The following is a 13508-nucleotide window of genomic DNA, read 5'->3' as shown; positions in this document are numbered from 1 at the left end:
TCTGAGTCACGTCCGTTGGGTCCTTGAGCAAGATACTTCACCCTTGCTCCTGATGGGTCCTGGTTAGCACCTTGCATGGCAGCTCCCGCCATCGGTGTGTGAATGGGTGAATGTGGAAATAGTGTCAAAGCGCTTTAAGTTCCTTTTTAAAAAGGTAGAAAAGCGCTATACAAGTATAACCCATTTACCTGCTCCCAGTGCCACCCACACTGGTTTAAATGTAACTTAGATATTGGGTTTCACTATGTAAATTGTCACTTGAGAAAAGTGCTATATAAATATAACTCAGATAGATTATATTTTACAGATCATCTTCAATCCGCTTTCTGACAGACGCTTCAGGATGCGCCATTTTGTGGGCGCTTTTATTTACGTGACTCACCTTCGACAGCGTCTTCTCCCTTTCGTGTTTCTTGTAGCGGTGTAGCGTGCAAGGACGGGAGTGGAAGAAGTGTCAAAAAATGGCGCTAATTATTTTAATGACATTCTGACTTTTTACTTCAATCAATAACGGAGCAGCATCTCCTCATCCGGAGACAACAACGCCGGAAATGTGTTCCGTGAAAAACCGTCTGACCGGGACTCTAATAACTAAAGTTCCTTGGGTGAATAATGTAAATTCACAACACCAGTGTGTTTTAGCGCTTTCATGGCGAGTTTACTGACATATATAAGTAAGAACTTTACACTACTTTTGTATTAGAAATGACAACAGCAGATTAACAAGAAGATGGAGAAAAATCGACTACGGCGTTTTAACGAACTACAAAGGCGGAAAAGTGCAATTTTGCAGGATTTATGCAGATCCCAAATACAGATCAGTAGGTACCAGAAGGTGAAAAAAGTTGTTTTTGCATAATATTGTGAAAAAAACTCCAGAAATGTCATACCTTATACACACACCACAGTAATATAGTCCAGGTAGAAAAGCACTTTACAAGTATAACCCATTTACCATTTAGTGGTCAATTGTACGGAATATGTACTGTATTGTGCAATCTGCTGATAAAAGTTTCAACCAATCAATCGAAAAACCATTTTTCATATTTACACGGAGAAAAATCTACTACCTAGTAGGGCAGACCGGTAAAATCACCGCACGATAGCTTAAAAATAGAGACAACATCAGATTTTCTTTGTCTAAAAATAGTACAATTGCATTCGGAAAAAAAAAGGATTGAAAATGGAAAAAAATGGGCGGAAAAATACAAACTCAACAGTTTGTTTACAAGCAAAATCTTCCACTCCGTCTTGTCCACCAAAAGTTTTATACTGTGCGTGAATGCACAAAGGTACGCTTTGTTGATGTTGTTGACTTGTTGGAGTGCTAATCAGGCATATTTGGTCAGTGTAAGCTAATCAATGCTAGCATGCTATTTAGGCTAGCTGTATGTACATATTACAACATTATTCCTCATTTTTTAGGTATTTATACCACTTATTTAATATCCTTTACTTTTATCCTCTTTGTATATAATTTAGTTTTGCATGTCTCATGACACACTATCTGTATGTAACTTTGGCTGCAATTCAGATAGATGTTTGTGTGCCGTGTTGTTCCAGACCACAGCAAACATTAATGAGCTTGCCAAAGATTGTAATAAATCTATTAAAAAAAGACAGCCTTAGACCTCTAAAGGCCTTAGTGGCCACATGCATGGACAGCACCCTTTAGCTCTTATTTCCAAAATTATGTACACTTCTGAATTGGGGTCTTGTGGCCACATACGTGGACAGCACCTTTTAGCTCGTATTTAGAAAAAATTGTGTACACTACTGAATTGGGGTCTTATATCCACTTATGTGGACACTTATACTGCCATCTGGTGGTGTCAGAAGAGTATAAAATACAATGGAATTTGGGGAAAAAAAAGTGTAGAAATAAGAATTAGCATGTCACTAAACATGAAGTACACGTTTGTGTACTCATGGACTAAGCACACCTTATCAAAAGATGATACTTAGTTTTTCTTCCGATTAGGGTCAAATAAGCCCAAAAAGCAAAGATAAATTACGAAAAAAAAATTGATAGTAGGCTATTATAGCTAATACCGACACTTATATTGTGTGTTGCGTTCATTTTAAGACTTATAAAAGACTTTTAATTTTTTTGCGGCTCCAGACAGATTCGTTTTTTTGAATTTTTAGTCTAACATGCCAATATGGTGTCAAACTAATTTTAGGTTGGGGTCCACACGGAAGAAAATGTACTCCCGAGTGGGCCGGAATGGTAAAATCACTGCACGATAACTTAAAAATAAAGACAACAACTTCAGATTGCTTTCTTTGTTTAAAGATACATTCCTAAAATGTTCAAATCATAATATTGTTGGGGTTTTTTTACATTTAAATATTGCGGTTAATAGTATTCTACATGTCTTTGTTGTTATTTATTATTTCAGAATAAAAAAATTGATAATGTTCACCAGTCAACTCATTGGTGTTAATTTTCAATATATCAAAATAAAAAAAGTACATCAAAATCAATTGACAGGATGTTATTTATGCAGTTTGCTCATTTCCACTAACATCATGTGGTTTATTTTGTTTACGTATGTAGTCTAATCTACAAAGATACAAATAATTTCTATTGCGACATCTAGTGGATACATTCAGAACAGCAGTTTCTTTTATTCAAAAAAATTTGGCTCATTTTTATACTTAGCGAACTCATTCCTTGTCCCGGATAGAACTTGTTCGCAGGCCTGATCAGGCCCACGGGCTGTACGTTTATCATCACACCTGGTCTAAATGTATATCTGCTCTGTGGGAGTGAAACCCGGTCTCAACATTCTGGCCGCATTATTTTTTGTGTGTGCTTTTTTTAAACAATTTTTATTAATGGCCGTCAGCAGAGAAAACTCCATGAAATAGACGCACGGTTTTATAAGCTGCAGGGTTCAAAGTGTAGGCCAAAACTAGAGGTCGGAATTTCCATGTACATGTTTCTATGAAAGCATCTCATTTCACAAGGTACCAGTTTTTATCCGTTGCGGCTGATATATAAAGAAATCAGTTTTTTTTCTAAAAAGTAGTGGGTGTGGCTTATAGTCCAAAAAAATACGGTATTATACAAACCCCGTTTCTATATGAGTTGGGAAATTGTGTTTAATTTAAATATAATTCGAATACTATGATTTGCAAATCATTTTCAACCCATATTCAGTTGAATATGCTACAAAAACAAGATACTTGTTGAAACTGATAATATATATTTTTTTGCAAATAATCATTAACTTTAGAATTTGATGCCAGCAACACGTGACAAAGAAGTTGGGAAAGGTGGCAATAAACACTGATAAAGTTGAGGAATGCTCATCAAACACTTATATGGAACATCCCACAGGTGTGCAGGCTAATTGGGAACAGGTGGGTGCCATGATTGGGTATAAACACAGCTTCCATGAAATGCTAAGTAAATCACAAACATGGATGGGGCGAGGGTCACCACTTTGTAAGCAAATTGTTGAACAGTTTTAGAACAACATTTCTCAACGAGCTGTTGTAAGGAATTTGGGGATTTTACCATCCACGGTTCGTAAAATCATAAAAAAGTTCAAAGAATCTGGAGAAATCACTTCACGTAAGCGAGGATATTACGGACTTTTGATCCCTCAGGCCGTACCGCATCAAAAACCGACATCAGTGTGTAAAGGATATCATCACATGGGCTCAGGAACACTTCATAAAACCACTGTCAGTAACTACAGTTGGTCGCTACATCTGTAGGTGCAAGTTAAAACTCTACTATGCAAAGCCATACCCATTTATCAACAATATCCTGAAACGCCGCCGGCTTGGCTGGGCCCGAGCTCATCTAAGAGAGACTGATGCAAAGTGGAAAGGTGTTCTGTGGTCTGACAAGTCCACATTTCAAATTATATTTGGAAACAGAGGACGTAGTGTCCTCCAGAACAAAGAGGGAAATTACCATTCGGATTGTTATAGGCGCAAAGTTCAAAAGCCAGCATCTGTGATGGTTTTGGGGTGCATTAGTGTCCAGGGCATGGGTAACTTACACATCTGTGAAGGCACCATTAATGCTGAAAGGTCCATACAGGTTTTGGAACAACATATGTTGTCATCCAAGCAACGTTATCATGGACGCCCCTGCTTATTTCAGCAGGACAAGTGTTACAACAGCGTGGCTTCGTAGTAAAAGAGTGCGGGTAATTTCCTGGCCCGCCTGCAGTCCGGACCTGTCTCCCATCAAAAATGTGTGGCGCATTATGAAGTGTAAAATACGACAGCGGAGACCCTGGACTGTTGAACGACTGAAGCTCAACATAAAACAAAAACGGGAAAGAATTCCACTTTCAAAGCTTCAACAATTAGTTTCCTCAGTTCCCAAATGTTTATTGAGTGTTATTAAAAGAAAAGGTGATGTAAGACAGTGGTGAACATGCCCTTTCCCAACTACTTTGGCACGTGTTGCAGCCATGAAATTCTAAGTTAATTATTATTTGCAAAAAAAAAATAGTTTATGAGTTTGAACATCAAATATTTGATCTTTGTAGTGCATTTAATTGAATTTGGGTTGAAAAGGATTTGCAAATCATTGTATTCCGTTTATATTTACATCCAACACAATGTCCCAACTCATTTGGAAACGGGGTTTGTATGAACAAATCTGGGTTATTTATTCTAAAATGTAGTGGGTGTGGCTTGTAGTCCAAAAAATATGGTATTACAGTTTGTGGTTATTTGTGGTATTACATTCGATGCTTTTACACATTTAAATTTGTTGAGCTCATATCTTCTAATCATTAAAGGGAAGTGAATTATATTTATATAGCGCTTTTTCTCTAGTGACTCAAAGCGCTTTACATAGTGAAACCCAATATCTGAGTTACATTCAAACCAGTGTGGGTGGCACTGGGAGCAGGTGGGTAAAGTGTCTTGCCCAAGGACACAACGGCAGTGACTAGGTTGGCAGAAGCGGGAATCGAACCTGCAACCCCTCAAGTTGCTGGCACGGCCGCTCTACCAACCGAGCTATACCGATGAAGCAGTTAATTTTAGCCTACTGATGTGTATTTATAAATGGTTGATTTATATATGATAGTAATACCTGCCTATATAAATCAACCATTTATGAATAAAAAATTTAAGAAAACAAGTGATCATACTTTGCTTTGTGGTCTGGTGCGTAGTTGTCGGCGTGAAACTCAACGTCACGTACTGGATGAACAGCTTCATGAACGCCACAATCAGACAGAACGTAAGTCGTGGTCCTCAGTTTTATTGACTTTTTAGACACCGGCAATTCAACCCTATTCTGCCATGTTGTTCTCCTTTCAGTGCAAAGACGAGATCTGCGGCTGCCTGAGGAACGACAAGGTAAAACAAAAATGACCGACTTCAACGCTACGCTCTTGTATTTCCACGTATAACGGAACTCTGCACGTTTCAGCATGTGGACTGTGTCATCCTGGACGACGGTGGGTTTCTCCTCATGTCCAATCAGGAGGATTATATTAACCTGGTGAGTTACGAGACATTCATTGGTCTTTGTCTCATTCGTTACCCAAATTCATGCAATGCACTCGATGACTCGGTGTCAACACCGTGTTTGGTGCGGATGGTGTTCTGCTGACCTCGACTGCGGATGTTGTGGATCGGTGGAGAAAATACTTCGAAGACCACTTGAATCCCACCAACACGTCTTCCTATGAGGAAGCAGAGCCTGGGGAATCTGTGTTGGGCTCTCCTATTTCTGGGGTTGAGTTTGCTGAGGATATGTAAAATGTTCCTTGGTGGCAAGGTCCCGGTGGTGGATGAGATCTGCCCGAAGTTCCTTAAGGCTCTGGATGCTGTGGGGCTGTCTTGGTTGACATTACTCTGCAGCATTGCGTGGACGGGGGCGGTACCTCTGGGTTGGCAGACTGGGGTGGTGGTTCCTCTCTTTAAGAAGGCGAACCGCAGGATGTGTTCCAACTATCGTGGGATCACACTCCTCAGCCTTCCCGGTAAGGTTTATTCTGGTGTACTGTAGAGGAGGCTAGGCCGGATAGCCCAACTTCGGATTCAGATGGAACAGCGTGGTTTTCGTCCTGGTCGTGGAACTGTGGACCAGCTCTACACTCTCGGCAGGGCCCTTGAGGGTGCATGGGAGTTTGCCCAACCAGTCTTCATGTGCTTTGTGGACTATGTGAAGGCATTCCACCGTGTCCCTCGGGAACTCCTGGGGGGAATGCTCAGAGAGTATGGGGTATCGAACTGTCTGATTGTGCCGGTCCGCTCCCTGTACGATCAGTGTCAGATCTTGGTCCACATTGCCGGCAGTCAGTCGGATGGATGGATGGATGCATGACACTCGATGAAAAAAATAATTCAAGTTGAATATCAGTTGTTCTGGCCTTTAATAAAAGGTGTTAATAGCAGGTATCGGGCTCAGGTTCTGGATGCTGTGAGGCTGTATTGGTTGACAAGACTCTGCAGCATCGCGTGGACGGGGGCGGTACTTCTGGATTGGCAGACCAGGGTAGTGGTTCCTCTCTTTAAGAAGGGGAACCGGAGGGTGTGTTCCAACTTTCGTGGGATCGCACTCCTCAGCCTTCCCGGTAAGGTTTATTCAGGTGTACTGGAGAGGAGGCTACGCCGGATAGTCCAACCTCGGATTCAGGAGGAACAGTGTGGTTTTCGTCCTGGTCGTGGAACTGTGGACCAGCTCTATACTTGCACAATCGGTGGCTGACTAAATACTTTTATGCCCCACTGTATATTTATTATTGCAGTTAAGTCCTTAAATAAAATAGTGAACGTACTAGACAACTTGTGTTTTAGTAGTAAGTAAACAAACAAAGACTCCTAATTAGTCTGCTGACGTATTCAGTAACATATTGTGTCATTTATAGTTATTTTGTCTACATTGTAAAGAAAAATCTGTAAAAAAACATAACTATTAATGTACTTTTTCATTTACTGTTAATATCTGCTTACTTTCTTTTTCAAAATGTTCTATCTACATTTCCGTTAAAATGTACTAATCACTTATTCTTCTCGTTTGATACTTTACATTAGTTCTTGCATGAGACAATTTAGGTATCGATCGGATACCAAGTAGTAACAGTATGATACATTGGTCATATTCAGTGTGTCCAGGAATGTATTTCCTGAGTTTATAAACATATTATACAAATTAAAAAAAAAGATTTGATGATGCTAAAAATATCGATGTTTAAGCATAGATACGCTCTTGTACTTGATATCATTACAGTGGATGTCAGGTGTGGATTCCCCTATAGTATTTGTTTACATTGTGAAGCTGGTGAGCTATGGTTTGCTCCTTCGGTGTGTAGTGAAGCATGTTTAGCTATTCCTCGTCCTCCAGTGATAATCTTACTTGTAAGAAACTTGTAAAAAACATACGTTATTTGTCACCATGGAGGCGAGAATTAGTGATTTAGAAGCAGCAGTGTTATAACTTCACCTTTAGCTTTACTTTTTATGCCAAAATGTGTCCATTCTCCCTTTTTTGTCTACACATTGTGTCTGCTTGTAAGTACTCTGTGTGTGTGTGCTGCCGAACATGCTCCTCTGCCCGTAAAACCAGCAATGTCACGACTTTACGATGCTCCGTCATGCCCGTTAAAACAAATTTAAAAAATGTGGGGAAAGGGTACTTTTCAGAGTATGGTACCGTTTTTGATTCATTAGTACCTCGATACTACATTAGTACCAGTATACCGTACAACCCTAGTAGCAACTTGTTCCGGCCTTATTGGACATTTTTTGAAACTGTTTGTGTTTTTCAAACATATTTGTGTTATGGTTGGCTAGATGGAGTTGACGACACAGACACTAGGGGGCGGTAAAGCTCTAGGATATATATATATATATATATATATATATATATATATATATATATATATATATATATATATATATATATATATATATATATATATATATATATCTTAATTGGATTATCCAGAGAATAGTGCTCGATACCGTGGTAGAGCGCAATATGTATGTGTGGGGAAAAAAACTCCTGACTATTGAGGGAGCCCCTCGTGAAACAGTTCTGTAGAGATGAAATAGTCTTGTGATTTTTCCCACACATACATATATATACATACATACATCCATAAAAAAATTAATATATATACATACATAAAAAAATAAATATATATACATACATAAATATATATATATATATATATATATATATATATATATATATATATATATATATATATATATAAATAATCAAAGACATTATCAACTAAAATATAAAATGGAGTGTGTGACAAAATTCACGAGGGGTGTATGAGTGTTTGACTAGGTGTGTGTAATTAATTGTTGTGCATTACCGTAATGTGTTGGACGGAAGGAAGACAGTCTGTGGCTGGAAGACAGTCCGTGGCAGGAAGACAATGCGTAGGGCAGGCAGATGATCCAGGGCGAGAGTGAGACGTCAGAGTCCGTGTCCATGCGAAGGGGTCGAGGATCAAGGGAGGCAGTCAGAATCCAGAAGGGAACAGCAAGAGATCCAACAGGTAAAACTGGGAAAAACATATCCACCATAAAGAACTAAGTCCCCGCAAGGATCCTAGGGTCCACTGGTCCTTGTACCGCTTGCCCTCATTGGTTACCAGGTGTGCAGATTGCTGATCGCCCACAACCTTGCCGGCATGTGGGTGTGAGGCGGCCATGGGCGCATCCCAAGGTGCGACAAGCAGAGCGCAAAGCTGACCGTGACAATTTGTCTTATTTTTCATGTTTTTGCTGACTTTTTAATAAGCAAATTAGACACTTACTGACATATAAATAGCATCATAGCAGCATAGTTGCAATATTTCTAGGTAAGTCTTTCTAAACATGTTCGGAGGATTAGTGGATGAACGGAAGATCCGTAGCCCACCAGCACACGCGTATTTGGTAAACATCTAACACTTTGCACACAGACTATTGCCCCTCGCCGAGCATAAATCAAACTCCTTTAGAGGTCAAATAAAGGACTCGCGGCGAAGGATTGCCTGCTTGTTCCGAGGTCTTTTCAAAGCTCCTGTAGGACCGCGCTTGAGGATCAAAGTTACGGTCCTGTCAGTCGGGGATGCTTTATAGGAGTGGGTCCCTTGTGGATGTACTGTAGGCCTTTCAAACGCCGGCTGCTGTACGCCAGGTCCCTACGGTCCAATGCTCGTGGTCTTGGGAATGTGAATGAATGTCAGTCAAACCAGGAGCGAGCGCATGCTCCAGTTGGTAGTCCTGTCTGTAGTATCCAGCATGAACAAAACAGCATGTGCACGGTGATTTGTAACTGTATCACCTGGGCTGTGGGATTTATTCGCGTTTTTTCATTGTATTTTACGACATGTGCTGGGATCAGGGATCTTTTTGGTTGTCCTATTTCCCTCAATTCAAACACCAGCAAATGAACGGCTCCTAAACACTGAGTTGAGTTAAGATTGGACATGCATGCGTACAACATGATACATCACATGCACGTATACAACATGATACATCACACATGTACGCATAAAACATGATACATCACTTATGCATGTAAACAACATGATGCATCACACATGCACGCATACAACATGATACATCACATATGCACGCATACAACATGATACATCACATATGCACGCATACAACATGATACATCACATATGCATGCATACAACATGATACATCACACAGGCACGCATACAACATGATACATCACACATGCATGCGTGCAACATGATGCGTCACACATGCATGCGTACAACATGATGCGTCACACATGCAACATGATGCATCGCACATAAACACGTACAACATGATACATCACACAAGCACGCGTACAACATGATACATCACACATTCACGTGTACAACATGATACATCACACACGCACGTGTACAACATGATACATCACACATTCACGTGTACAACATGATACATCACACATGCATGCATACAACATGAGGCATCACACATGCATGCATACAACATGAAGCATCACACATAGAACATGATGCATCGCACATGCACACCTACAACATGATACATCACACACGCATGCATGCAACATGATACATCACATATGAACGCATACAACATGATACATCACACATGCATGCGTGCAACATGATGCGTCACACATGCATGTGTACAACATGATGCGTCACATATGCAACATGATGCATCGCACATAAACACGTACAACATGATACATCACACACGCACGCATACAACATGATACATCACACATGCACGCGTACAACATGATACATCACACACGCACGTGTACAACGTGATACATCACACATGCACGTGTACAACATGATACATCACACATGCACGTGTACAACATGATACATCACACATGCATGCATACAACATGATGCATCTCACATGCATGCGTACAACATGATGCATCACACATACAACATGATGCATTGCACATAAACACGTACAACATGATACATCACACACGCATGCATACAACATGATACATCACACATGCACGCATACAACATGATACATCACACATGCACGTGTACAACATGATACATCACACATGCACGCATACAACATGATACATCACACATGCATGCATACAACATGATACATCACACATGCATGCATACAACATGATACATCACACATGCACGCATACAACATGATACATCACACATGCACGTGTACAACATGATACATCACACATGCATGCATACAACATGATACATCACACATGCACGCATACAACATGATACATCACACATGCACGTGTACAACATGATACATCACACATGCACGCATACAACATGATACATCACACATGCACGTGTACAACGTGATACATCACACATGCACGTGTACAACATGATACATCACACATGCACGTGTACAACATGATACATCACACATGCATGCGTACAACATGATGCATCTCACATGCATGCGTACAACATGATGCATCACACATACAACATGATGCATTGCACATGCACACCTACAACATGATACATCACACACGCATGCATACAACATGATACATCAAACATGCACGCGTACAACATGATACATCACACATGCACGTGTACAGCGTGATACATCACACATGCACGTGTACAACATGATACATCACACATGCACGTGTACAACATGATACATCACACATGCATGCGTACAACATGATGCATCACACATGCATGCGTACAACATGATGCATCGCACATGCACACCTACAACATGATACATCACACACGCATGCATACAACATGATGCATCACACATGCATGCGTACATGATGCATCACACATACATGCGTACATGATGCATCACACATACAACATGATGCATCGCACGTGCACACGTAGAACATGATACATCACACATGCATGCGTACACGATGCATAACACATACAACATGATGCATCACACATGCATGTATACAACATGATACATCACACATGCACGCATACAACATGATACATCACACATGCACGCATACAACATGATACAGCACACACGCACGCATACAACATGATACATCACATATGCACGTATACAACATGATACATCACATATGCACGCATACAACATGATACATCACACAGGCACGCATACAACATGATACATCACACAGGCACGCATACAACATGATACATCACACATGCACGCATACAACATGATACATCACACAGGCACGCATACAACATGATACATCACACATGCACGCATAAAACATGATACATCACACATGCATGTATACAACATGATACATCACATATGAACGGATACAACATGATACATAACACATGCATGCATGCAACATGATGCATCGCACATAAACACGTACAACATGATACATCACACACGCACGCATACAACATGATACATCACACATGCACGTATACAACATGATACATCACACATGCACGCATACAACATGATACATCACACATGCACGTGTACAACGTGATACATCACACATGCACGTGTACAACATGATACATCACACATGCACGTGTACAACATGATACATCACACATGCACGTATACAACATGATACATCACACATGCACGCATACAACATGATACATCACATATGCACGCATACAACATGATACATCACACAGGCACGCATACAACATGATACATCACACAGGCACGCATACAACATGATACATCACACATGCACGCATACAACATGATACATCACACAGGCACGCATACAACATGATACATCACACATGCACGCATAAAACATGATACATCACACATGCATGTATACAACATGATACATCACATATGAACGGATACAACATGATACATAACACATGCATGCATGCAACATGATGCATCGCACATAAACACGTACAAAATGATACATCACACACGCACGCATACAACATGATACATCACACATGCACGTATACAACATGATACATCACACATGCACGCATACAACATGATACATCACACATGCACGTGTACAACGTGATACATCACACATGCACGTGTACAACATGATACATCACACATGCACGTGTACAACATGATACATCACACATGCACGTATACAACATGATACATCACACATGCACGCATACAACATGATGCATCACAATTCCCAGTTTCTCCATTCAACATTTTTGAAAAGGAGTAGAAAGAAGCAGAGCTTATCTAATGGTAAATGGGTTATACATAACATATAATATACAACATATTTTGCTTTATTCTTTATTGACATATTTCTTGCCAATTTATGTTGTATATTTGTTTACATGAGGTTTCCAGTTCATTTGAACATCAATTATTATACCTAGAAATTGGATTTAATTTACCTAATTTTTATTCCGTCTATTTGTATTTGTGTTTGACTTTCCCATTGACCCAGTGTCTGGATCGATGTTGTCTTTAGTGACATTTTTACACCACCATTAACGAGGTCTCCAGTAGCAAAAATGGTTCTCCTGTGACCGTTCCAGGAACATACCGTATTCTCCGGACTATAAGGCGCACTCAAAATATTTGTTTTCTCTCAAAACACGACAGTGCGCCCTATAACCTGGTGAGCCTAGTGGAAGGAATAAGTTTGGTTGAGCTTACCCACCTCGATTTTTTTTTTTTTTTGTTGTACATGGTGTAATGATACGTGTGACCAGTATATGGCAGTCAAACATAAGAGATACGTTTAGACTGCACTATGATAGCAATAAGGCTGAAGTAAACAACAAACATTTTATATATTCCATTGAATATATAGAACATTACACACAGCACTCAAAAATCTATAAAAAAAAAAATGTACGACTTTGGTAAGCTATGAAACCGCACCGCTTAATAGATTGTTGGCGCATTAAACACACAAGTATTATTATGTTGTGTGTATAAGGTAAGACATATATTCTGCCGTTTTGTTTGGCAAGATTCTGCAAAAGCAACTTTTCTTACCTACTGATACCTGCTGATCTGTATTGGGACCTGCATGACTCCTAAAAAATTGCGCGAATCAGCCATTGTAGTCCGTGCCAAAACCGTAGTCGATAAGCTTCTTCTTTTTC

The 13508-nt window shown here is 40.0% G+C and overlaps 1 protein-coding gene across 1 annotated transcript in view; it reads left to right on the top strand.

Moving 5' to 3' along the window:
* The window catches only part of LOC133562944 (voltage-dependent calcium channel subunit alpha-2/delta-1), a 311591-nt gene that overhangs the window by 261279 nt on the left and 36804 nt on the right, over positions 1 to 13508 (top strand). The window contains exons 31-33 of the mRNA XM_061916789.1: positions 5154 to 5221; positions 5302 to 5340; positions 5414 to 5485. Of these exons, the coding sequence (XP_061772773.1) occupies positions 5154 to 5221; positions 5302 to 5340; positions 5414 to 5485 (179 nt within the window). The remainder of the gene's footprint in view (positions 1 to 5153; positions 5222 to 5301; positions 5341 to 5413; positions 5486 to 13508) is intronic.

The sequence above is a fragment of the Nerophis ophidion genome, linkage group LG12, assembly GCF_033978795.1.
Source record: "Nerophis ophidion isolate RoL-2023_Sa linkage group LG12, RoL_Noph_v1.0, whole genome shotgun sequence".
NCBI lineage: Eukaryota > Metazoa > Chordata > Actinopteri > Syngnathiformes > Syngnathidae > Nerophis > Nerophis ophidion.
Note: the sequence above shows the minus strand (reverse complement) of the source record. Positions and strands in the feature narration are given on the sequence as shown.